At 45.1% G+C, this 24,628-nt stretch overlaps 1 protein-coding gene across 1 annotated transcript in view; it reads left to right on the top strand.

Moving 5' to 3' along the window:
- The window catches only part of TMEM132B (transmembrane protein 132B), a gene marked incomplete at its 5' end in the record, with an annotated part of 209,977 nt that overhangs the window by 39,148 nt on the left and 146,201 nt on the right, over positions 1 to 24,628 (top strand). The window contains one exon of the mRNA XM_082066519.1: positions 20,580 to 21,459. Coding sequence (XP_081922645.1) covers positions 20,580 to 21,459 — 880 coding nt within the window. The remainder of the gene's footprint in view (positions 1 to 20,579; positions 21,460 to 24,628) is intronic.

Raw genomic sequence — 24,628 nt, 5'->3', positions numbered from 1 at the left:
AGGGTGATCACTCTTCTCCTAAAGCGCCGTGGGAATGTGTGAGCGTGAGTTACTGCTGAGCTCGAGCTGCCCGGGGGCCGTGCGGGGTCTGCCCAGGGCTGGTGGCCGCTGGGGTCACCCATCCCAGCACCCGGGGCAGCAGAAACCAGTTTGAACTGGTGCTGGTGGGGTGTAGGGGGTACACAGAGCCCCCTTCACTGGGGGGGCTTGTGTCTGTGACTGACACGTGGTGATGGACCATGCACAGTCCGCGGGGCCATTGATGGAGAAGCAGAAGTCACCTTTGCTTTCAGTAAGCCCAGATACTAGCACTGCTTATAATTAGCTCCACGTGCTTCTTTAGGATCTAGATTCCAGCAGCTTTTAATGGCAGTTGTTAATCGTTTGGGTTGGGACAATCCATGAGATTCCCACTGAATTATGAAACTTCTCTCCCTGCCTTCACCATGGATTTTATGTGCGGTACCAAGGAAATCAGTGCAGCCCATGCTGCCCTGGGGATCCGGGGCTGCCTTTCCTTGTTCTCTGGGGTCCCACCTTGTGTGAAGTAATGATGCCACCTCAATACAGGAGCAAAAGCTGCCCTGCGATCGAGTGAAAGTCCTGGGTTGATGTCAGGTTTATCAGTGCAGCGTCTGCATGTGACTGTGTCTACCATTCATTTGCACTTCGGCATGATCCAGCAGTGTCTGAAATGAATGCCAGAGGGAGAAGTCAGTGCATGGTTCTCCTTTTTTATTTTTAACTGATATTTATGTACAAGGAGGATTTCACGGACCCTCCTGGCAGTGCAGCAACCTTGCAGAAAATAATCTGCTTTGTAGCGTGTGCTTGTCTTTGGAGAGCTGCAGAGGAGCAATGAAACCACACGTCCCTGTGGAGGGGCTGGTAAGCAGAAAAAAGATTGTGTAGGCTCTTGCATGTGGGCCATGAGATGCATCTTCCTCATCTTTATTTCAGACCTTTTTGGGGTAGAGTGGGAAGGGAGGAGACGAGAACCAGCTGACTCATTTTCAAATGCTTTTCAATGTTGATAGGAAAAGCAAGGTTGTGTGATGGTGTGTGAGGCATTGGGGGTGACCGGTATTAGGAACAGTCTACCTCACTGGCTCCTGCCCTGTTGTTGTTCCGAGTTTAGTCCCAGATCAAAAAGCCCCACTAACCCTGGCAGGAGTGGAAGGCAGGAGGGCAAAATGCGCTCTCACATTCCCAACGTACAGCTTGGGCTTGTTTTTCCAAGCGGCGTTGTTAAAAAGTGGATGTGCTTTTAAACATGCACAATACTGAAGCCCCAGTTTAATTGCTGGTTGCAGATGCCGCTTTTGATGGAAGCTAAACTTCTGAGCCAAGCTGAAGTTCTTACAGAGACGAGTTTGTGAAATTCTAAAGAGGAGGAAATCAGCATTAAAATAACATTTGTAAAGAATCTTAAGCAAAATGTGCACTTTTCAGTAAAGGCCTTTGCATCATAAATTAGCAACATCTGTCCTCCTATTCTATATGTTATTTCCTCTCCAAATCCCCTCCAGAATCTGCCATTTTTCAGAAGTATTCTTGGATACATTAAACTGTGGTGGAAGATCCTTCATAAAATATGCATAAGCACTTGTCGCTTGGATAATGCTTCTCAGTACTTACCTCTGCTGTATTTTAACAAATTAACCCTCCAAACATGACTGATACCCATGGTGAATATTTGGTTTCTCAAGGGTTTAGTACCGACCACAGGTGGCAAAAAGCTGTTAAATTAGTCTCCTCTGTGGTGGTTGTGGACTGATTTTCAGAGCTCTCACCTCTTGCATGTGTCACCCTTCTGAAAACCTGCCTGCACTTGTTTCCTTCTCTGAGAGCCCCTAAAAATCCAGTGGCGAGGGCCAAAGCCGACTCACGACTGTGTTAGTGCCAGGTCCTGGTTGGAGAGAGTTGGGGTCAAAACTCACAGGTTTGCTGTGATCTGCTGCAAGGGAACATGAAAGGTCGTCTAAACCACCCCCGTGTCCCAAGGAGGCTCAGCTCTACCTATGGAATTCCATACAGATGACCTGTCCCGATGGACTCCTGGGGATGAAGACCCCATAGTGCTCCCAAGCAATCTGTTCCAGGGTTTCACTGTTCAATGGATAATATTGAAGAATAAAGTCCAATCTTGGAAAAGCTCCTAAGTGTGAATGAAAACATTTAAAAATCAATACTGTGCTTTACTAGGAGAAAAATAGGTGTGCAGTGACACTGGAGGGAGATTACCAGGCAAGTTTAATGCCTGAGCCAGAAGTCCTTACTCAAGCAGAAGTTTCATTTCGTTCCTAAATTCTTTTATTCCTGCTTGACTTACTTAACGGCCGCGTACGTCCAATAGCAGCACGTCCTGTGCTTTGGGCCACACTGAGGCTTTTGGGTTATTTGGTATGGAGTCACCAGCGAGTGTCCCCTGCTGTGGGCATTTGGTGGGATGGAAGTGTCATTGTCTCGGGGCCGAGCAGGACGGGGGCTGCCCACCCTTGTTCCCTGCAGAGATAAAGTCTGTCTCAATGTCCGCCCAGCCCCTGTGTTCCCACATAACCCTCGTGCGTGGCCAGGCTTTGCTTGCATCTGTTCTGCAAGTGGAAATAGCTCGGAGGTGTCGTTTGCTTCCCTGATCCTGGGAGCAGGAATTTAATCCACGGCAGATGGGAAAACCCAGCTCTGAGCTTCACCGCAAAGTCAGGCTTTGCTTTTTTGGGAAATGCACCACAACTACTGCAAATCAAAGAAAGGAAGGCAGAAAACGTGAAGTGTGTAATGTATGCTACACTAGGCACTGAAAGGTCAGCTGGCTTCATGGACATCAGTAACATGCATTAAAAAGTAATGAGTCTCACTAATTGGTTTGTTGTGGTGGAATTTTATTAATGAGACACCATTGATTTTTAGTTTATGCTAAAAACGTAATAAAGCGCAGTGGAAGCTGGTGTTCACACGCGTCTGCTCCTTGATGGAATGACAAGATCTGAAGCTGGTGTGGGCTGTGCTGCCGGAGAAATCCCAGTCCCGGGCCGGGACCGCCCGGTCTGTGCTGGGCAGCAGTTCAGCCGAGCCCCCGATGCTCGTCCCGACAGCAGCTCCGGCAGGAGCCCAGGCTTCCCAGGACTTCATTTCCTGCTGTTGCGGGATATCTTTATATTTGGAAGGTGAAGACGGGCTTATTTGCTTTACAGGTTTTCGTAACGCTTCTTGCTTTTGGAAAATTAACTAGTTTGGGTTTTTGTTGCAAGCTGTATATGCTGGAAACATTGTGATTAAATGCTCAGGAAAGAGTAAGATAAGGCTGTTGATCAGTTAAAATTGCATTTTTCCTTTTTACTCCTACACTTAGAAGAACAGATATTTTTGTTTTTATTATAATCTATCCAATTAACTGCATGAATAAATATACTGCATTTCTGAAAACTAACACTCCTGAAGAAAACTGCTAGCATGTTCTGTTTAAAATATTATAATCTCTTGCGAATCCTGCACTTCTTTATGTTCAGACAAGAGGTTGTGGGGAAAAATGAGCTTTAGGGCCATACAGGTATAAATAAATTGGCTGAGAAAAAACCTGCTTGCCCATGTGAGGGTCCAGTTATCATCTGGGTGAAGAGCTGGAACCAAATCAGTCCAGATGTGAGCCAAGAAGCACAGGAGGACTGTGACCTGTCCTGGGCTGTCACTCGTTCACCAGGTACCTCCTGGACTTGGTGTTCCTGGATGGACCTCTTTAAATGTGATGCTTTCCCAGCCGTGCTCAGGGTGTGTTTGGCAGCCCGGTGTTCTTGGAGCTTAGGGAAAACACAGGATCCCTTCATGTGAGCCTTGTGCCCCAGTCAGATGTGCTTCTATAAGAATTGCTTTATTTTTTTATTAAGAAATGCTGTGCCAGGCACATAGGGGAGCATTGTGGAGCCTGCATCTGTATTTATACTATATTTTTCCTTCTCCATAACTTGGAACTTGTTGAGAATTCATGTGGCTGCAGGCTTTGGGAAGCCTTGATGGATGCCTGGCAGGCAGAGGTGTTTTTCCTTGCTGAGTTTCAGGAAGACTTCTGCAGCCTCCTTGCTCTTCGAAGCAGGTCGCTGACAGCCGACGTGCCACGTTGTGACGGGTGGGCACTGCTGAGGTTAAACCGGAGTTTTGTTGTGGCCTTGCATTAGCATCTTTGACTGACAAGTTCCCCCTCTTGAGCTAATTCACCCTCCGTCTTCATGTTTCTGTCTCACCCAGCCTTGGACAGAAAGCTGGGATGGTGATATCAAAAAGCAGGTTCATTTATGGTCTTATGCCTATAAATATTTAGCTCTAAGTTTCATCTGAAATTCAGTGGAGATGGTGAGGTTCAAAGGGTGTGTTTGAAAGGTAAGGGCTAGGATTTTTGCTTTTTCTTAAGTCTTTATTTTTTTACTCTGTGTTTTTGAAGCTTGCAGTAGGGTTTTGTCAGAATTCTTAGAAGTAGCAGCTCTGAGAAGGGACTCTGGGCAGATTTTGGGGTCTGGTGATGGAATTTTCCATGTCAGGCAACAAAGGATGCTGGTTCGAACCCCACTACACAGAGCGGTTCTTACAAATCATCTGCATGGGTCGGGCTGGCAGAGGGCTCCTTGAGGACTGGCCAGGAATAGCTCCAGGACAGGCTGCCCTGGGGACGCAGGGCTTCCTGGTGATTAATTTAGCACCCACCTTGGTGACCCAAACGTACTTGGTGTCTAGGAAATGTTGGGTGAGTAAAGGTGGCAACATGAGGATTGCTGCCAACAAATGGATTTGCAGTGTGGGATGCATCTGAGGCTGTTATTCCATGTCCAGCATTTGTACGTAGAGGCAGAAATGCTCCTGGTTTCTTTACTCTCACAAGAAGCTTGCGGAGAACAGTCTCCACCCAACTGGCGCCATGTTTGTCATCGGTCAGATGTTGATTTTCATGCTCGCACAGATGTTGAGGCCAGCAGATAAATACGCTGCCTGAGAAGTTATCTAAATAGATTTTCCAGATCAAGGCACGGTGCAGGAGAGACACCAAGAATAATTCATCTCGGAGTACCTGGGAGCAGCAGCTGTTCTGCTAAAGCAGGGGGAGAAGCAGAGGTGGAAAGGGAGAAGATGGTCCCAAGTAAACTGGGGAAATGGTTCCCAAGGCCAGCACACCTGAGCAGCTTCAGCTCCCGGGGAGGACGCTGCGCCGGTGGGACCGCCGAGGCATGAAAGCCCTTCTCCCTACCTGACCCATTTGATTTAAGGGCAGGACATCTTCAGCCCAGGCAGGAGGGAAAGGCTTCAAAGTGGCTTTTAGCTTTACGGACCAATGATTGATGATTTTTTCTTATTTTCTTTTTAAATGGAAATAGCAAGTTTTCAGTCTTTGTACAGCTGAGCTTCGTCCCTGCTCTCTCCTCTTTGCTCTTCCCATCGCTCTCTCCCGGACCGCTGCCTCCTGCTTTTCCTTGGGACTGTTTTCCCTGCCTGCTGCTGTCCCTTTCTCCCTGGGCTGGCATTTGAAACTTCTGCTCTTGCTGCTGTGTGCTTGTCACTAGAAATAAAGGTAGCTGGGAACATGGAAGAGACCAGTTTCCCACCGAGCCTGCGGGTGTCTGGTTTAGGGATCCCAGCCTCCCGGTCCAGCCCAGGGCAGCCACTGAGGCTTGTTGATTCTGAGAACCAACCTCGAACAACATCCTAGATCAGTGTTTGACTGCATCCCTTTAAAGATCCAACATCTAGTGTTGTGTTGTAGATTTCTGGCAGATGCTCCTGATATAAATTTGAAATGCTGATGTTACAAATGAGCTCCGATCCAAAGTGCTCAACCTGCAGGTGAAAGTTTTAGCTCATAAATTCAGTAATTGTCAGATCATTATCAAAATCAATATTTGTCTACCATTTTTTGAATATTTATCTTAACGGTTGCTCCAGATTTACGTTTCTGATCCAGTGTCTGTGTTTTAAGTCCACATACTACAATGAGGTTCCTATCTCAGCTTTAAAGGAGAATATAGGCCCAATTTTAATGACAATGTACAGTTGTACCGATGTGTCCCAAAGCCTGGGGAAACCTGTTCGTTAAAAATTAATGGAGTAGGAAGTCCTGGCATAAAGTAAAGCCTTGAGTGAAATTCCATGGCTTCATGGACTGTTAATTCTTTATTAGGTTTTCCTAAGACTGAGATAAAAGGCATTTTATCTTTTTTAAGGTTTGCATTAACATGTCATTGAGTTTTATAGATACATTGATCTTCATTTGGCTAATCCAGAAAGGGTAATAGAAATGTGTGGTATATGCTAGAGCAAAGTTAACTCCATAACACTTCAGATTTTTTTGTTATTTTTATTTATTAAGTTTTTGTCAGATATAGAACAGCGGTCGGCATCTGGAGTTGTGGAGTTCAGCTCACTGGGTATTTTTATCTGCTATACTGTTGAAGTTTCTCCCTTTCCTTTTTCTTGATGTTTTTTTAACTGCCTTTACTTTGTAGCTAATTTGGCAGTAAGGCTGATGTGTCTTCACTGAAAACTACCAAAGAGGTCTGGCAGTATATTTTTAAGATGCTGTCTGGGTCTGTGATGGATTCTTGGCTTTCTTGGCTACCTGACAGGTTTTTTTTGTAAAGTACATTCCAGTCTGAGATGGAGCAATGAAGTGTGTCTTTGGATTCAGAGAAAGGACCTGAATCTGACTGATGTCAATAGGGTTTTTTTCTGCTGCTGTTGCCCATGAACAAAGATTAAGTGCCCGGTCTGCAAATTTCCAGCAAAATGTACCAATGCTGTAGGGTGCGGGTGGCACAGTGGAAGCGGCACATAGAAAGTCTGCGAAGATAAAGACGATTCTTATCCCCTTACCCTAACAGTGAAATCTCATCTTGGTAGAAATCGGAGGGACCTTGGCGAGTCAGGGATTTATCTCTGCATTTGATCCTTTCCTTGCCAACCAGTGTGGCCGATCCAAAGCATCAGAGCAGCTTAGATCTCACTTCTCTTCAGCTCCCACTCTCGCAGCCTCCAGCAAATACTTATTTTAGCACCAGCTGGCTGTGATCCCTTTGAACTCTCTGATCTGAGATTAAATGTTAATTTATTACATATCATTATAGGATTATATGTTATCTCTAAGATAATGGAATCCAAATGTTAGAATAGCATGTTTGAGATTTAGTGCTTGCGCACATTTTCTTGCACTCAGGAAACAAGAATTGTTGAAGGCAGAAGACTGAAAAAGAGGTGAATTAATCTGACTGTTCGCTGCTGGCCAAGAGTTCCAGCCCTGGAAGAACATAACCAGAGGTTCATAATCTTTTTGCAGAGTTCAGAAGGAGAGGAGAAGTTGACTGAATTTGCTGAGAAAATAATAAGCATGAAGAAATTGTTATTTGCTTTGTGTGTTTCATGGGCTAAATCCCGTGGATAAATTATGCGGCGTGAATTATGTGCATGGCTCTAGCTATAAACGCCAGACAAAGCAGAGCGCTGAAGTGACCTGTATACTGAGTTTCTGCAGAATTGTATTCTCTAGGCTATGGGTAGGTGAGCAGAACTGGATGTAATAAGATATGACTTGGACTTGAATTGACTCAAACTGCACTTGCGATGTTTCCACACAGAGCTTTATAGGAGGCGCCGCTAAGCAGAAGGTGAGCGCAGGTTTTCTTGCTGATCCCTCTCGCTGTCCATCACGGTGGCTTTAACAGGCACATGCTGCGATGGAGCCGCATCCTCGGCACGACGAGCGCTCCGTCGTGCCCACGCGGGGCTGCTCTGGCACCTTGGGGTAGTTTATCCTGGCCAGTGGGCACTTTCTGCTGTGGTCAAGGCACTGGCCGAAACTAATCATCATCCGAAACTAATCATCAAGATGATTTGGGGCTTCCTAAGGAGTATGCTGGGTTGGGCTAGCGATGTCCTCTGACTTTCTCAATTTTATAATTCCCCTGTCATTCAGAAAAGAATTAGATCCAGCTTTTTGCCTTTTCAGGCAATCTCAAATCTGATCCAATTTACTTCTCTTGACTCTTGAAGAGTGTTAAAATTCTGTCAGCTGCTCATTCTGCTCATTATCTTTTATTACCTTAATATGTTAACACAAGTGAACCACGCAGTAAGTGTGACCTCGTCCAACTTTGTTTTCTGCTTGAGAGTTTTTATTCTTTGCCTGTAAGTTAATAACTGTCTGCAAGCAAGATAACTGTATTTGGTACCTCACGGTATGAAAGCCATAATAAGGTTTCACTTTCTTTACACACCAATATTTTGACAAGATCTCCTTGAACTGCCTCCTCCAGAGCTATTGGGAATTTTCCTTGTGCTTAGAAAATCGAACTCTAAATTGCTAATCGGCAACAGACAGAGAAACAAACACCCAAGAAGTCCTGGGTGAGGCTGCGGGCTCCTCTCCCCTCCCCAGGAGGAGCCGTTCTCCACGTGTGAGTGACAAGCTGCAGCTCTTGATCATCGTAGGAAGAGAAAAGCGGTACCAAGGGATGCTTATTTTGTCCATTCTGACAGCATCTGCCGTGAATTTGTAAAATATGTCAAATGCGTATTCATAACGTAAAATAATGCATTCAAGCATGAAAAGTTATGCTTCGTTCTGATCCTGAATGTGCTTGAGCAGGACTGTTTCAATAAGCTGGGGAGCAGGGGAGGAGGTCGGTGCGCACCCCGGGAGCGCAAAGCTCTTTAACTCCCTAACAAATTAATGGAGTTGCCTGAGGCTGTTGTCATTCCAAAAATGAGAGGTTGGATTAAATAAAGGAGTCTGAGAGAAAACAAAAACTTTGGGTATATTTTTGTGGAGGGGAGATGCTGTCATTAGAAAGGATTCATGTTTCTGTGTGCTGTTCCTCGAGAGGCAGATATAAATTGATAACTTAATGATGTCAGAACCGCGAAACTACACCTGTGCGGTTGCTCCTGTGAGAGCCGGAGAGCAGTATTGCTTTGGGATCCTGGTTAGTGTTGTACTGGTTGCCTGGGAGAGCAACGCAAAGTGCAGGTTGAAGATTGGGTTAGAGAACAAAGGCACGGATATCTCTGAACTAATAGTGGTGAATCTGTGAAGCCATGGAGCTTTTTCTGAAGTACCTAAAAGCCTTGGTGGCCTCCCAGGTCTTGGTCTTGGAACCTTGTAGCTTGTGCTTAATTTTCCCAGTGGGAAAACTCCCTGACTTAGTGGCACAGCACACACACTTGAAATAATGTCTGTGTGTGCGTGTGTGTTTGCAGGATGGGGACACAAATCTTGCTGGAGGCAGCAGCCTGCACCTCTGGAGTCCAGTGGGGAAACCCAAGTGAAACCTGACTTCTTTCTGCAGACAAAACACTGCAAAGATTTCACCGGGAATTTATCTGCATTGCTGACAGTCCCCCAAATCAGCATGTGTAGTCAGGGTCAGAAATCCAGCAGTAACGGTGAGCTAAGTGAGAATTGCTCCCGGTGCTCGGGCAGAGCCGTGGGGCTGGTGCTGGAGCCAGGGTTTTGCTCTACGCGTCTCCGCGTCCCGTTGTGTTTTATCCCGGTCCCCCAGCGGGCTGTGTGTGGCATATACTCTTCCTGGGATTACAGGCACAGTGGGATGTGGATGAGTGCTGGTGAGACAGAGGATTTTCTGTGCATTCAAGACATATCTGTGCTCTTAATAACTTTACAGGGGTTTTATTGTAAGCTGCTTTTGTGGTTTCCCGCCGCTGTTCGGGCCCATCGGTTGGGAGCTCGTTTCCTCCAAGAGCTTTGAAACAACAGGCTGAAGAATCCAGTGAAAGCCCATTGCTCCGGAGGAAGGCTTTGAACCAACATCACCTCTTTCCGACAATGCCTTTGGAGAATCTGCTGTCATTTTAATATCCTGTAATTTCTGGCTCACGCAAGGGATTTTTCAATACCACCAAGGGCAGAAGCTTCTGTGGGGACAATCAGAAGCGCTATAAAATGATGTACTTGGGTAATCTGTGGATGCGGGAATGTAGAATGTCTGTGGGCATACAGAACTTCAAGTTACTTTGCTTCATTTCATCTTGAGGCCATTGACTGCAGTCACAAGTTGGGATTTGCAAAGTGAAATGCAGCCAAAATCTGGGTCTTCAGGAGCCGAGGGAGAACTGCCAGGGACGGGGCAGCACAGACTGGGGTAGAAGTCATTAATGCTGAAGCAGATTTAGAGAAGCATCCTTTTGAAATGGCGTTTGCCCCTTAAAATGTGAATGCAAGCAATGCAGTCAGCACTGTGTTTCTTTGTATTGTTTTAATGGTGAACTCAATCTGGGAGTAATGGCCACCTGTGTTAGTGATTTGGCTTCCTAAAAATTTGGGAAGTTGGTCTGAGAGGGACTTTGGTTGCTGGCAGGCAGCTGTGCCACGGCATCTCAGGATGCTGCTCATGCTGGTGCCACTTGTTCCCTGTCCGCTTCCTTTTGGGGTGCCATTTGCTGGGGTGATGGGGGCATTTATCCCAGTCCCTTACTGCTGTATCAGTGAGTAACTTTGTGAGAGATGGAGATGCACTTTGCTATTCAACCTTAGCTGCTCAGATCAATATCTGCAGCAGGAGAGTGATTTTAATAAAAGGACTCTCTCTCAGCTTTCCTATCTCCGTGACAGATAGAACCCAGCTGACATAAATCCTGGCCTTTCTCCTGTCAGTCTCTTGGCTTTGTGTGACATAGATGTTTTGACACTGAATACAAATATTTCACAGTTGGTTAATAGTTTAGAGCATATATTTAAGAGATTTACTTTTGCAGTCACCTGGCACCTTTAGTGGATGTGCTTGCCTTGTAAGGCCTTTCTGTTGTCTGGAGAATTTATCCACACATTCCCGTGCACATATTCATTTTCTGTTGTTTATGAAATATCACTGAGGGAAAATGAGTTTTGCTTAGATAACGGTCGCAGGGAGCCCTCTCCCAACCTCTTCAGCAGCCAGAACCTCCAGTAGCGTGACAAACCTTATTTCCCAGGTCTCGGGAGGGATGCTCAGGGGTTTGCAGCGCTGGAAGCAGCAATGCCAGGACCAGTGCTGTGCATTGGGGAGCCAGGCGAGAGATCCGGCAGCCCTGGAGCTGTCACTGGGGTGGCAACAAAAGCCAAGGTGAGCTGCCCGGGTGTGCAAACCACCCTTCCTGAGCTGGCTGTGCCCGCTTCGCAGGGTGGGGTTTGGTGTCTCTGGCCGAGAGAGAGGTTTTGGATAATCCTAGTGCTGCTCACGCCTGGGGGGAGGCACCTGGCCATGGGCTGTGGTGTTTGTGGTTTGTGTTTATGGGGTTTCTGCCCACCAAGCAGCAGGTCGTGCAAAACTGTGTGTGTGCACGGCTTAGCAGTCGTCTCTTCCCTCCATGTAACCAGAACAGGAACCATCTACGGTTAATCAGGTGTGTTTAAACTTCAGTTTAGCTCACAATAGTGGCTCTGTCATTCAGTTCTTTCAGATGATGAATTTGTGACCTTCAGCCGCTGTGCTAATGCCTGTAATTGTAACTGGCAGGACAATTCCCCATTGCTGTTGTATGAGATCGAAACTAAAATGGCAAGTTAGGCCAGCGATCAACGCAGCAGAGCGACCTGAGCAATCGCAACAGCCACATTAAATGAGAAAAAGCATGAGATGTCCTCTCTGGACACCCTCTGTGCACTGAGATTTGGGCAGCTGGAACAGCTCTGTCGAGTTTCTGCACCAAGGTGGCCTTGGCCGTGCTGTGTGATGTGGAGAAAACCCCTTTCTAGCTCTGAGACCCCTTCTCCTTCATGGAATTAATATTTTACACCCAAAAGAACTGGGGAAGAACTCGCTGGCCCTGGGAGGCCATGAACAGCTGGCCGGGGAACACAGTTATGATGTGCTTTGTACAGCCCCTGGATGGGACCACATACACGGTGCTTCTGCACAACACACATGTAGTGCTACGGGAGGATATCTGATCTGACTTTTAGCTTTTTCTGTCAGACACATTTGAATAAATGCTTTTAACAATGAAGACTTTGGCCAGAAGCATGTGTATGAGAGCGAGGTGGAGATGAATAAACAGGACCCGTGATGACATAAGGGTTTATGGCGTGTGGGGATGGGTGCGTTACTCACAGATGGTGAAACCATCCCACTATGTCTCAAGAAAAGCTATTTTAGGGATGTTTAGAGAGTTTTAAAAAATTTTTTATTGTGCCTACTTTTTCTATTACTCCAGCCCATAAAACCAGGTGCTTTAGTTACCGTGTTTCTCACTGTACAGGGCTCAGAGGGAGCAATAAAAGCCTCTAAAACTTACCTGAAATAGCTTTCCTACAGTTACAGATGTCACAGGTTTAATGTCCTGTATCTCGGGTCCTCGCAGGTCTTGATGTGATGGTAGCATTAGGAAGAAAAGAGGATCTCTCTTGTCCATGGCAGAATAAAATCTCCACTTTATAACCTATAGAGATGCTGGATCTTTGGCTTAGAAACTGTGACAAATTTAACTAAAACAGTCAGCGTTAATGATTTGGGAAGAATTTGCACTCTTGAGATTTGGACAGCATAGTTTTGGGCAGTTTCACGTTTGGGAAGGAATTGTGTTCAAGTCTGATCATTCTCAAAGAGAAATGATGGTGTTGGGCAGCAGAAGGGTGTCTTGTCTAGGAAAGTTGAACTCTCATGAGAGGTGAATTTAAGCTGTTATAGTGGTGTAGTGCCTTACGTACATACTCTTATTTCATCTGTACATACTCTAAATTCATTAAAAAAATATTTTTTTTGTTTCAGTCTGTCACTTTTAAGCTAAAATAACTTATTTGGAAATAAATGTACCACTTGGGGAACGATGCTGCTGTGATGATGGCACAGCTGTAGCTGTATACCTGATAAAATCTTGTAGTGCAGGCAAATCTGATGTCTGCGTGGGCTAGCGTGGAAATCGAAGCACAGTAGCTGTGTTATTTGGGTTGCATGCTCTTTCCTGGCTAGGATACATGTATGGTCTATTTTGATAATCAAGCCTGAACTCCTCCTTCCAAGTAATGAAGTCATTAACGACCATCTTCCCAGAGAATGGCAAATAATGAGGCAGGGGCTTAACAAGGCAGTTCCTCAACCTTTTATAAGTAGAGCCTCATTTCCTTGAAAAAAAAATTAAAATCTTTAATCTGCTGGGTCTAGTGCTGCTATAAAGGTCTTTATTTTCAACTAAGTAAAAAGAAAAATCATGATAAACTTTTGTATTTGTTTGATGCTTTTACTTTACCCGATGTGCGCGTGTGCTCGCCTTGCTTGCGTGGTGTTGCGTTGTCTTGTTTTGCAGGTGCGTTAGGGATTCACCCCAAGGGGTCGCAGATGAGGGGCTGCAGGTTCAGGTTGGAGCACAGGTTGGCCCAGCAGCCCCTTTCTGACGCACCCAACGGCAGATTTCGGTCGGAAGGGGTGAGATGCTCCCCAGAACGTGCTCTGGCAGAGGCCCCGTCTTTGCATAACGCTGATTTAGGGAGCGCAGCGAGCAGGGGTCTCTGGAGTCCAACGCTTCACACGCTTTCCTTGCTGGGATAACGGCAATTCTGAGCCTTTCTGGTTTGCTCCAGCTTTCCAAACTTTTGCTGATAGAGAGCTCTGGATTAATCTTGAGGCCTTTTGGGTATTGGATTACACTTTGCCTCGCTCCTTTCTGTGCCAGCAGTGCTGCAACTGGCATGGGATGCTAATCCTGCCGTACCTATTCACTCAGTCGTAGAGGAAAATGTATGAAAACAAATTGCTAGTCCAAGCTAAATTTAGATTTATTCAGTTGGAGTTAATTATAATCTTTATTTAGTCCCAAGTGATGCCTTCTTATCAAACACTTATTATAGCTGAGAAAATTAATTTTTATTCTACCATAAAGGTGAATGTAATAATCTGGGTTCAGGGAAGGGATTACTTTAATAAGATTTATAGGCAGCCTTTCAGACAGTATGGTTTTATTATATTACTATCTGTAGGTGGCCTTGCTTGCGCATGTCTTTCAGTATGGGTGACTGTGCAAAATGCACCCAAGCTAGAAACTATAATGAGTACCAGCTCAGAAACTTCCACATCCAACTTAATTTTTTGGCAACAGTAAGCAGGCAAAGCACTTGACTTGCTTTGAAACACAATAATAGAGTCTATTACTGAACTTGTGGCCTGATCAGGGTTTCATTCTGCATGTTTTAATTTTGCAGTGAAAAATGTATTTAGTAGACAGAAGATTCATGAGGCCTGGGGTGTTGCCTTTAAGATTTTTGGGAACAGAGTGATGCGCCAACATGGATGTGCAGTGTGGGAAGAGAAGCTGTAGTGAAGAGTGAGCATCGGATCTGCCGGGGCAGCACTCGTGTCGGGTCTTTGCCCACAGACATCAACGCCTCCAGCACCTTCAGCAATCGAGCTGACACACAGAACAGGCTCCTCCCAAGGGGGATTTATCACCCCTGAGATAGAAGTGTCTAGGAGAGGATGAGTGAATGCTGGAGATACCCTCTTGTGTGATTTCTGAGAAGCCGGAGTGTGTGCTGGGCTGAGATACCCATCTAAAATGAGACGGGCTGACTCCGCGGAGGGTGGCGGGAGCGCGGAGCTTGGCCAACAAAAGTTTGACTGCGCCATTTGAAGATAAGTATGTGAGACATTGTCCTGAGTCTGTGAAAGATAATTAACCTTTCTTCAGTTCTAGACATTTTGATTAAACAGACTTCTTTTTTCGTTCTTTTTCTTTAATAGTGTTTTGGCTTTTTTTCACACTGCATCCTTTTTCTTGTCTTTCAAAACAAGCCAAGCCCGACTAGCCATGTTCTGCAAAGTGAATCTCTGTCCCCACACACACATAATCAACATTGAACGTTGAAAAATGTGAACTGGTTCTGAGTCCTCCATTCAGTTCTATCCTTACATCAAACCAGGATGAGAAGAATGAGAAAAGCTTAAAGGGATCCTGTCATCTTTCCTCATGCTGCAATTTTTTAATATGTTGACAGCCTCTGGACTGACTTTAATTCAATATTAGAAAAGTTTTGGGAACTCTTCTTAGCTCCTTCTTGCAGTGTCATTTACATCTTCAAATTATTTTGTTACAGTTGAAAAGACTGTTTATTATGTTTTTTTTCGGTGCCAGTGGAGTTGACTGTATAACTACCTCAAGTACTGAAGGAGTAGGGCTTGGTTTTGAATGGTGGATGATGGAAGTTGTTGCTCTGTGGGACTATGGAGGGTTTTTCTCCTCCCTTTCCTCCCTAATGTAAAACTGAGGAGATGAGTCACAGGATGGACTCTGAATATGGGAAGTAAACAGTGACATCCTCCTTTCATGGTTATTTCATTGAATTCTGAAGGAGTCAGGAAGAGCGGGAGGCGGGTGTTCATCTGGGCGCCTTGAATCCTCACGCAGCCCAAACTTATCCCACTTAGGGTGCTCAGATGAGGTCTAAACTCACGGGGGATTTTCACGCTGTCATTATCCTCCTCGTTTTCCTGCTCTCAGGATTCAGAGTCAGCATTTTCCCAGCTCTTTCCAGGCCAAATCACCTTGTACAACCTCCTGTAGTTGGGGTCCCTAAACAGCACCAGGTCTTACCCTTGGCACACCTGATAGAAAGTGACCTCTACAGCTGGTCCAGGATTAATTATTCTCCTATAATTTATCAGTTCTAGAATAGCTTTCCTTGTCTAGACACTCTGTTGTGGGATACACTGTGTTTTTATTGAAGGATAATGCCTGCATTTCCAGAGCAAAATAATTATTATGAATAGAGCCATTTTTATAGTGGAATAATGTACATGTGTAGTTTGGTCTTTATGGTCTTTAGTGAGGGCGGGTGGGAAGGGCTGGTGATTTTTCTCCTCCACAGACAAGCCATTGATTGCCTCTGGGTGAGTCATGGATAACATCATAGCACTTACTGGCACCACATTACTTGAAATTATTCCTCTTTGTACAAGAGGAGTGTCTGCATGATCTCATGCTACAATTCTGATGATGCTGCAGGAAAGATGAATTTTAACATTTTCCCCGTTTTTCCACAGGTGCAGGATTGGCTTTCTTGGTTGTTTTTTGAGGGGAAAAAAGGTATTGAAAAGTTGCATATTTTAAATGCTTCTTGTTCCTCACACCTTCAACTTCAGAATTACTGAGGGCTTGTGGAAGACTTGACTCATGTTAAGTAGTTAGCTAAAGTAGAGGGAAGATTTAGATGTGAAATTTGGATTTTTGCTCTAGCAGGAGTTATTTTCATTTCTAGCTACAAAATGATTAAAGACTTTCCTTTTACTGCAGCTTAACACAGCTGCGTTAGTTTTTAATGCTGACCTGCCACTGCCACCGCTGCTCTCTACCAGGATACTTGTTTTGCTTCTTATTAAAATGTATGAGATCTAACAAGTATATCTGGGGTGAAACCCCAAGTTACACTAATGGTGGATTTTTATTGCACAGTGTGACCTACATCTGTGGCTTCGCGTGTGCTTGAGTCCCGTGCTGCTTTTTGTGGCACCAGTCCAGGGTCAAATGAGCTTCAAAAAGAAAAGCGATGGATAATTTTATGGCTATATAAAAAATTATTGAGACAACCGAAAAGAAGCTTCATTTGAGGTCCCAGCTGTTGAGAGTAAGGACCAGAAAGGGGCATCTCCCTGATGCACAGCCCGGCATGGTTGGGTTGTGCGCGGTGGCTTCTTCTCCCTGCTCTTCAGAAACATTAGGAGCAGGTTTTCTTTCCATCTGCACTCTCAGAATTTGCAGGATGAACTGGGCTACGAGGCTATTGCCCGACTTTTGTTATAAAATGGGGGCGTTGAGATTTTTACAAGTTGATTTGTTGCTCTAGAGGTCTTAGTATTTGTTTAGTCCAAATAAGTGTTCTTAAAGGGGCATTTCATTTCAGAAATTAAAGGTAAATATGTCAAGTCGCGTCCAGCAATGTGTGATTTCCATACATCTCCCCTCAATGCCCCAGTAGTGTGAGAAACAGACTGTGCTCAGCCTTTGAGGTAGCTCTGGGGATGCTCATTTGGTCTCCATTTACTTTTCTTCAACTCTTGCTCTCTTTTGTTACATAATTAGGACTAACCCACTTTCTGATCTAATGTTCTGCCCTCTTTTGATCTTGCTGGAGTGGTTATTAAAGGACCAGGTGATTTATTAGTTGCTTTGTTACACACCAAAAAGCTGGAAATGTGTCCTGTTTCTGATTGTTGCTGTAAGGAGATTGATGCCATGGTGCCGACATGCTGAATTAAAAAGGCGGGTTGTTGGCCTGTTATCATATGAAGTATTTCTTTTTAGATGTTCCTACAGCATCATAAAATGCTGCTTAATTCAGATATCATATTTTGTTGCAGGCTGGTTCTAGGACAAAGCCCAGCCCTGTCTGCTGGTGTTTATGGCTTCCCATATAAGCTTTCAGACAAAATTTGTGTCTCATTTGGTTTGAGTTACAGCAGGCTGATATTCCAGTCCCCGTACCGGTTCTGAGAAGAGGCACTGAATGTTGCCACTGTAATGAAATGGAGGGAAGGGAAAAACATGCCTTTAAAATTTTCTGTAAATCCCTGCTTGGGAGAGGTAAAATATCTGCATAAAGAATGAGGAGGAAGCCCTATAATGTAAACACAGATGCATTTGCGCCTTGCCTTGGTTTTGGTGGTTCTTCAGGCTCAGGAGCTATGTCACTGTTACGTCGCCTCTGCAATCTGATGTGTCTTCAGAGAAGGCAAATTTTCGCTCTTCTCCCAGAAATCAGAGGGCACTTTTGCTTTTGCGTGTCCTTTGCCTATCTGTACAGCTGCACAATTTTTATGATAAGTGCGACTTCTCGAAAGTATTGATTTCAAATGTAGTTCAATTTATCTACAATTAATCTAGGAACGTGCTCGTCTGCATGTGGCTTCTTGGCGAAGAAATGCCGTCCTTCCTCCCCTCGCCACCTGGCTTTTGCAGGAGCAAAGTTCACTCACAGCCACCGAGCCGTGCAATCGCACAGCGGCGCGGCGAGCCAGCCCTGTCAAGGTGCTCCATAAATAGCAGAGCAGTAATGGAGCTGCTGAAACATCCCTTGGTGACTTTGGCTCTAGAATTGGCGTTGATCTTCTCCCTCCTCCTCCTGCTCCGGGCAGGACGAGGTTTGACCCGAGCGCTTTGTTGTTCAGCGGTGGGATGGAGGCGTTGGGATGAGGAGCAGCACCAGTAGTGGGGCATTGCCTGGCCCTGCTGAACGGTGCTCACCAGCCTCTGCTCTTTGCCCCGTCCCTCTTGGAGGTTGTGGTGGGTTCCTCGCCTTGTCCAGCCTCCCGTGCCTGGTGCTAACGGGCTCCAGTGTCCATCCCTGCAACAGCACCATCTGCTTTGCGTGATGTCTGTCTCACCCTGTCTCTCGCCCCTTGCACTGCTTGTCGCTTGGTTAGTCTGGAGACACTACCTCTGTCTTATTGCTTAGTGTCTGTTAGTTATTGCTACTCACACCCTATATCTTCCCATAGAGAACCAGGGTCTTCAGTTGCTGCAGGGGGTGCGCCAGCTGCCTATCGTTCCTATGGAATGCAAAGGGATGTGGAAGGAAAGGGTTGAAGTCAATATTCTCCACTAGAAAGCTGGTTGTCCCCTACGTGAGCTGCGCTACCGTGGCAAGCTGGCCCGGCTCTGTGGGAAGAGAGGAGGTGGTTTCTCATCAGCTGGGTTTTGGCGTTCCTGCTGGGTGCCCAGGCCTGTGGCTGTGCACGCCTGGGTCACTGCTGTGTTGGGGGAGCTGGGCTGAAACATTTACACGTGGGCACAAGACACAAGAGGAAACCCAAGTGGGATGGATGATGACGTGGCAGCTGCTCTGCAATCGCTTTTGCTTGTGGAGCTGGGAGGGTAACCCCAACCTAATCCTCGTGTGGAGTATCATAGAACCATAGAATAGTTTGGGTTGAAGGGACCTGCCCAGCTCCCCCAGTGCCCCCCCTGCCATGACAGGGACATCTTCACCAGCTCAGGGTGCTCAGAGCCCCGTCCAGCCTGGCCTGGGATGTCTCAGGGATGGTTCATCCACCACCTCTCTGGGTGACCTGTGAGAGAGGAGATTGTTGATACTGGATAAGAATTTTTCTATGCTGTTGTATATTTTTGCATATTTATTCCCACAAAGAACATTCCAAATGCCACCGGAAAACCTTGACACAATGAAATATACAGCAAAACTAAAGGCAGAAGTATTGGGATGGAATGAGAAGCATTTAAACAAACACAGATCATATCAAGCCACTGAAAATAAATGAGCAGAATTTAAACTGAGAACAAGAGTGGAGCAAAGTCAAATGGGTGAGATTTGCCCTAGAATCTGCCTTCGATAAGTGTAGGCTTTAAAAATACAAAATCTGAAAAAATAAATTAAATATTAGAGCTTTTGTCAGTGCTAAATTGTGGCTGTAAGTATGTGAGTCATCTGGCTTGTACCAGGTGTAATTGTTTGTGGGGTTGCTGTGTTGTGTATCTGCTCTCCCCAGCCCTCGCAAACAGTAAAATCGCCGCTAAGCTGCAGCGAGAGACAACGAGAGCTCTGACCTTAGGATCTGTCATTGTTCCTTTGTTATCTCTCCGCGTTATGGAGCTGCTTCATTTGAATTCATCTGCTTTCTGTTTATTTCTTCTGTGGCGGTCCCAGGAGTCTGCATTCACCGGCTTTTTGTTGGAGCATTTGAATTGATAGTTTGAAAGACCCACCTTTTCTTTCTGGTAGAATCGGAGCCCAGATTGAATATATCTCACTATTAATTAAAGATTGGCCCAAACCAAAGACGTCTGTTTGATCCCTCCCTCCCTCTGGAATCTTTTCTTGCCTGGGAAAAATTGCTCAGTGCCGACTGGAGGATTGACCATTGTGTCGGAGAGAAACTTTTGTGGTTTCCAAATGTGTTTCATTCTGGAATTAAACCAGAAAAAAATCTTTCTGAGCGTCTGCGAACCTTGTGCATGTAAAGGATTTCTCTCCTCTCAGGTTCACTCTTGCCTATAAATCAATCCCACTGAGACCTCTATCAAACCCCATATATTTTTGTGTGAAAAGGCTTGATTTCAAGAACACAAAGCTCTTATCAGTTTGCCGCTAGCTTCCAAACTACTGACCTGGCAAAGTGGTTTGGGAGTGATGCAGATTTGCAGCCTGTCCTTTGCTTTGTGTGTTAAACTAAATAAAAAGAATGTTCTGTTCTATTGCCTACTCATATTCGAGATGCTAATTTCTGATGTATATTGAAACACGGACGAGAAAAACTCAGAAGTTTGATCTGGCAATAAAAGAACAAGAACAAACCAGTAAAAAGTTTTAGAACTTCGATTGGGATCTGGCCAATCAATCTCCTCCTTTGTTTTATCCGGTACTTGATGAATGGCTGTCAAGCAGATATTGGGGTGGGGAAGGTGGGGAAGGAGCGTACAGCTGATGCCGTTGGATGTTTGCAGTGTGTGATCTTTGAGCCGACGGTGTTATTCCACGGTACCTGTGGCGGATTGTTTTGTGATTGTGGCTAACAGCATTGATCTCTGGTAATACATTGAAAAACCGAGGGGCATGCTAAACAAATGCTAGAGTTGTCTTTCTGTTTCCTTTTCTCCCTGGCCTGCAGTGGTGGAGAGCCGAGGAGGGATCATGGACAGCATACAGAGATTTTCAAACCTGCCAACGTACCTCCCTGCGAGCTATCACCTCTGCAATGCCGACGTCTTCTTCTTCCTCAAAGAAGCCAACCAGGATATCATGAGGAACTCCAGTTTGCAGTCTAGGGTGGATTCTTTCTTTATATACAAAGCCAAACTGCCACCCGTCCTAAATGCCACGTATGGACCCTTTTCTGTGGAACAGGCCGTTCCCTTGGACCTCATGCTGTCTTCTGCATCTTTTGATTTCACAAACAAATTCACTTTTAATTGGAAATTAAAATCACACATAATTGACAGCTCCATCTATTCCAACAAACCTAAAATACAAACCTTGTTCTATATTGCGGGGAAGGACTGGGATGACTATAACTCTGCAGAGAGGTTGCCTTGCGTGAAGATGTTTGCGTTCCTGGAGTCTAGAGAAGTTGTGGCCAGCTGTAGATTGACAGGTCATCTGGGATTATGTGTTGCAGAGCTGGAATTATCCCCTAGCTGGTTCAGCTCCCCTCCGCCCCTGGTTTCAGAGGAAACAGCTTCCATGGAGGGGATTACCGTGGAGCTCTTCTATAAGATTTATACAGCAGATGGGGAATGTTCTCCAGAGGATGCAAGATGGGAAAACAATATCCATGCAGGTCAAGATAATGAACACAAGGCTTTGTCAGCTATGGAGAGGATTGGTAGCATCATTGTTTATCCAAATCAAGACAAATTAAAACAGTCGTCACTGAGGCTAGATGAAAATATCGTTATTCATTTACCGCTCAACCCGGTCAGAGAAGGTGACATTGTGACCTTTCATGTTTCCCTGGCTGATGACTCTCTAACAGACCAGTTTGTATTAAGGTAAGAGAATTTTTCAAGTGCTGTATGCTAAACAGTCTACAAACAGGGACAAAACGATGCCAGGTGTAATTTCTTTGGTTACATTCATTGTTTTCCTGAGAGAACTTAAGCATTTCCTCTCCAGCTGGGGAAAAAGTATAAATAATCTTGAATTATCTATGTGGATGATGCTTTTTGGAACATGGGAATTGATTTTAACGTACGAGTTATAAATGTTTGTATGACGATATTTTTGTTTTAATTCTGTTTGCTTCTAGTGGTAATTCTGCCTCTTAAATGATGCCTCTGTAAGGAGCCACGGTAACCGCTGCGATCCATCAGTTCGCAGGAGGGTTTTCCATTTCTTTGGTGAAGCTCCCTCTCTTTCTATCAACTTTCTTACCATCTTTCCAAAGCACATGGGTTACAACTTGGCGAGGAACTATTTTGTTGTATTGTACAGAGGGGGGCTGATGAGATTGTGCCTCCGCTCGCGTCTTCGGCAGAGCCAGCATTTGGACCCAGGCTTTGCAGGTTTATCTGTGACAGCCCATCCTGCTCGCTCAAGCTTTTGACTGCTTGTTGCATGGCCTATTTTTAAGTTTTGAGACTTTCTGGTGACCTTTACTTGCGAATCTGCCTGTAATAGGAGAATTGGGGCATTTCTGACCACCCCGAGAGGTAGTGCTGCGTTGTTGTTATGTCCTTAGCTGTCAGACTGTGGGTTCAGAGCTGCGTAGAGACCAAATTCACAGAGAAATGTGAGCCAGACTGGGAGAATAAAAGGGCCAAAAGGTAATTGGAAAGTGTCATATTCTGTGAGAACGCGAGACGCCTGGGAAAGAAGGAGTTTCAGCCCGTGCTCGCAAACCTCAAAACAGAATCGTGCTGTACTTGTAACGTTTTGATCCGAGAACGATGGGAGCAGACCATGACAGAAGCGCACTTTGGGGACAGACATTGAGAAAACAGGCAGCGAATCTTATGCAGCACTTTCAAATCATTCAACTTCTGTAAAATAACAAGTGCATATTAATAAACTTAAAGTTTGCGATGCGAGTCAGGACAAAGTGGTTCATAGCGCAGTGAACAGGCACAAAGAAATGGTCCACAATACCCCAAGCAATTCCATCTACTTAGGTGTGTGGGAAATGTGTGAGAAATACCATAGGTTTAACCAGACTTTAAAAGGTTTGGGTCAGGAAGGGTCCTCCTATAACCCCAATTTATTCTTCCCTTTACCTGGGTTTACTGTTTTTTCTTCGTTAAATGTAGTTTTGGCCAGCAGCCACTGTCAGTAGATGGACCAACCTCGTGGAGCAGTCAGGTTTTAGCATTTGTGTATTGATCCCCAGTGCTATAGCAGAGATTATGGAATTTGCCTAAGGCTCTGCAAGGATTTAACATCAGCTCTTAATTCTCAGTTTTTTTGTTCTCTTTGCCACACCACGGATAAAATTCCCCAGGTATTAGAGGCAACCTAAGGTGAGGATGTTTTCCTTCTAGGGGAATGTATAAAATAACTTTTACCTTGTAACGAAGTGCAAGGGTAGAGTTTTGACATTTCAACTGGCCGGGAAAGGAACAAAAACTTTTGCAAAGATTATTTTGGTTTTGAAAGACAGTGTTTCAAAACTGTTTCTGGAAGTGCCGAGCATAGTAAATAACCTGGGGTTTCAAGAGTGCAGGAACCCATGGAGTCGAGGGCTTCCAAACCGGGAGCCACAAGAGCCTGGTGAGCACCGAGCCCCTCGGCTTGTCCCGCGGCCCACGTGTCGGTGGGCATGAGTCTCACCATGGGGAGCCGGCGTCTGGGGATTTCCATGGGGATTTCCTCCTTTGAAAAGCGCGGGGTCGGTTCATCTCCAGGAGGTGTTTCCGTTACAGTAAATCAGCGTGTTTTACTTGCCCAGAAATACTTCCTCAGAAAATTCACTCTTGGCTCTATGTAGTCTGGCCTGTCTGGTCTTTTATTTGGCTTTGCTTGCATTGTGCTTTTCATCAGAGAAGCTGCAAGTGTTTTTATTTAACCTTCGGTTGAATGTTCAGTAAGAGGCAAAATGTGGTTCTGCTGATGGTTCACCCGTTCTCCAGGATGGAGAGAGCATCAGCAACTGTTGCTGTGATTATTGCGAGTGACATGGAGAGATTATTCAGCTGAAGTTTCCACAGTAGACAGGGAATTATGCCGAGGGAAATACAATCTCTGTAGCGCCTGCATCTAATTTATGTAGTTTTCCTCGCAGACTTTCTCTGGTTTTCAGCTCAATGCTAATGTCTGTAAAAACCCAGAAGGTTTTTATATACATAGAATTTCTCTATGTTATAGCCAGAGAAAAATATGTTGGAGTGAATGTTTGCCTTGGGAAATATATTTTTACCTAATATAAATGATTATTTTAAATCATATCGGCTATAAGTGGAGCCGGGTGAATTGCAGTCTGGCTTATATGAGACAATAGATCAAAATCAAGTCATTCTCAACACGACGTTTGATGCCGACCTTGAGCTCTGACAGCATGCAAAAGAACAGATATGCTCAATTTTGTGCGCCTCTTTGCTGTTTCATGCTGTGTTGTGTAGTATTTGATTTTATGTCGGATTTTGTTCTAGCAAAACTGACTTCAGTCCTCATATGAGAGCAGATTCTTCCTCGTTTTGGTAAGATTTGGGATTCTTAACCAAGCTTGGAAATGGAAAAGCAATTGGAAACAGTTTCTTGATTCAGCAACGGGCTGTGTTGAAAGAGTCTTATTTGTCAGAGCCCCGTCTCTCCAGAAATGTCATTACAGGGTGATGCTGCAGGTTGTAGGAGAAGCTCCAGCTGTCACTTCCAGTCCCTTTTTTCAGCCTAAACTGGTTTTGCTCTGCTTAAGCTAAGTCTTGGTTGGTTGTTTTCATTCAATAACTAGAATTCAAGGTTGACTTGGAGCTCTAGTTGTGCTGCGGGCTGGGGAATTGGTTTCTTTTTTCGCTGCCATCCAGGCGGTGTGACTTGGTGTAACTGTGAGACCCAGATACGTCATGGGCAGAATTTGGAGGCTAAGCGTGCATTTAATGTTTTTGCTGTGCCTGACAGTCATATTGCTCACTTGGTTGACAGATGATCTATACATGTGTGCAATGAAATCCTTATGACACTGGAGATTAATTTGTGGCCTTGCCAGTCTGGTCTGTACTGTAAAATTTA

Source organism: Streptopelia decaocto, assembly GCF_964273445.1.
Source record: "Streptopelia decaocto genome assembly, chromosome: 15".
Taxonomy (NCBI): domain Eukaryota; kingdom Metazoa; phylum Chordata; class Aves; order Columbiformes; family Columbidae; genus Streptopelia; species Streptopelia decaocto.
Note: the sequence above shows the minus strand (reverse complement) of the source record. Positions and strands in the feature narration are given on the sequence as shown.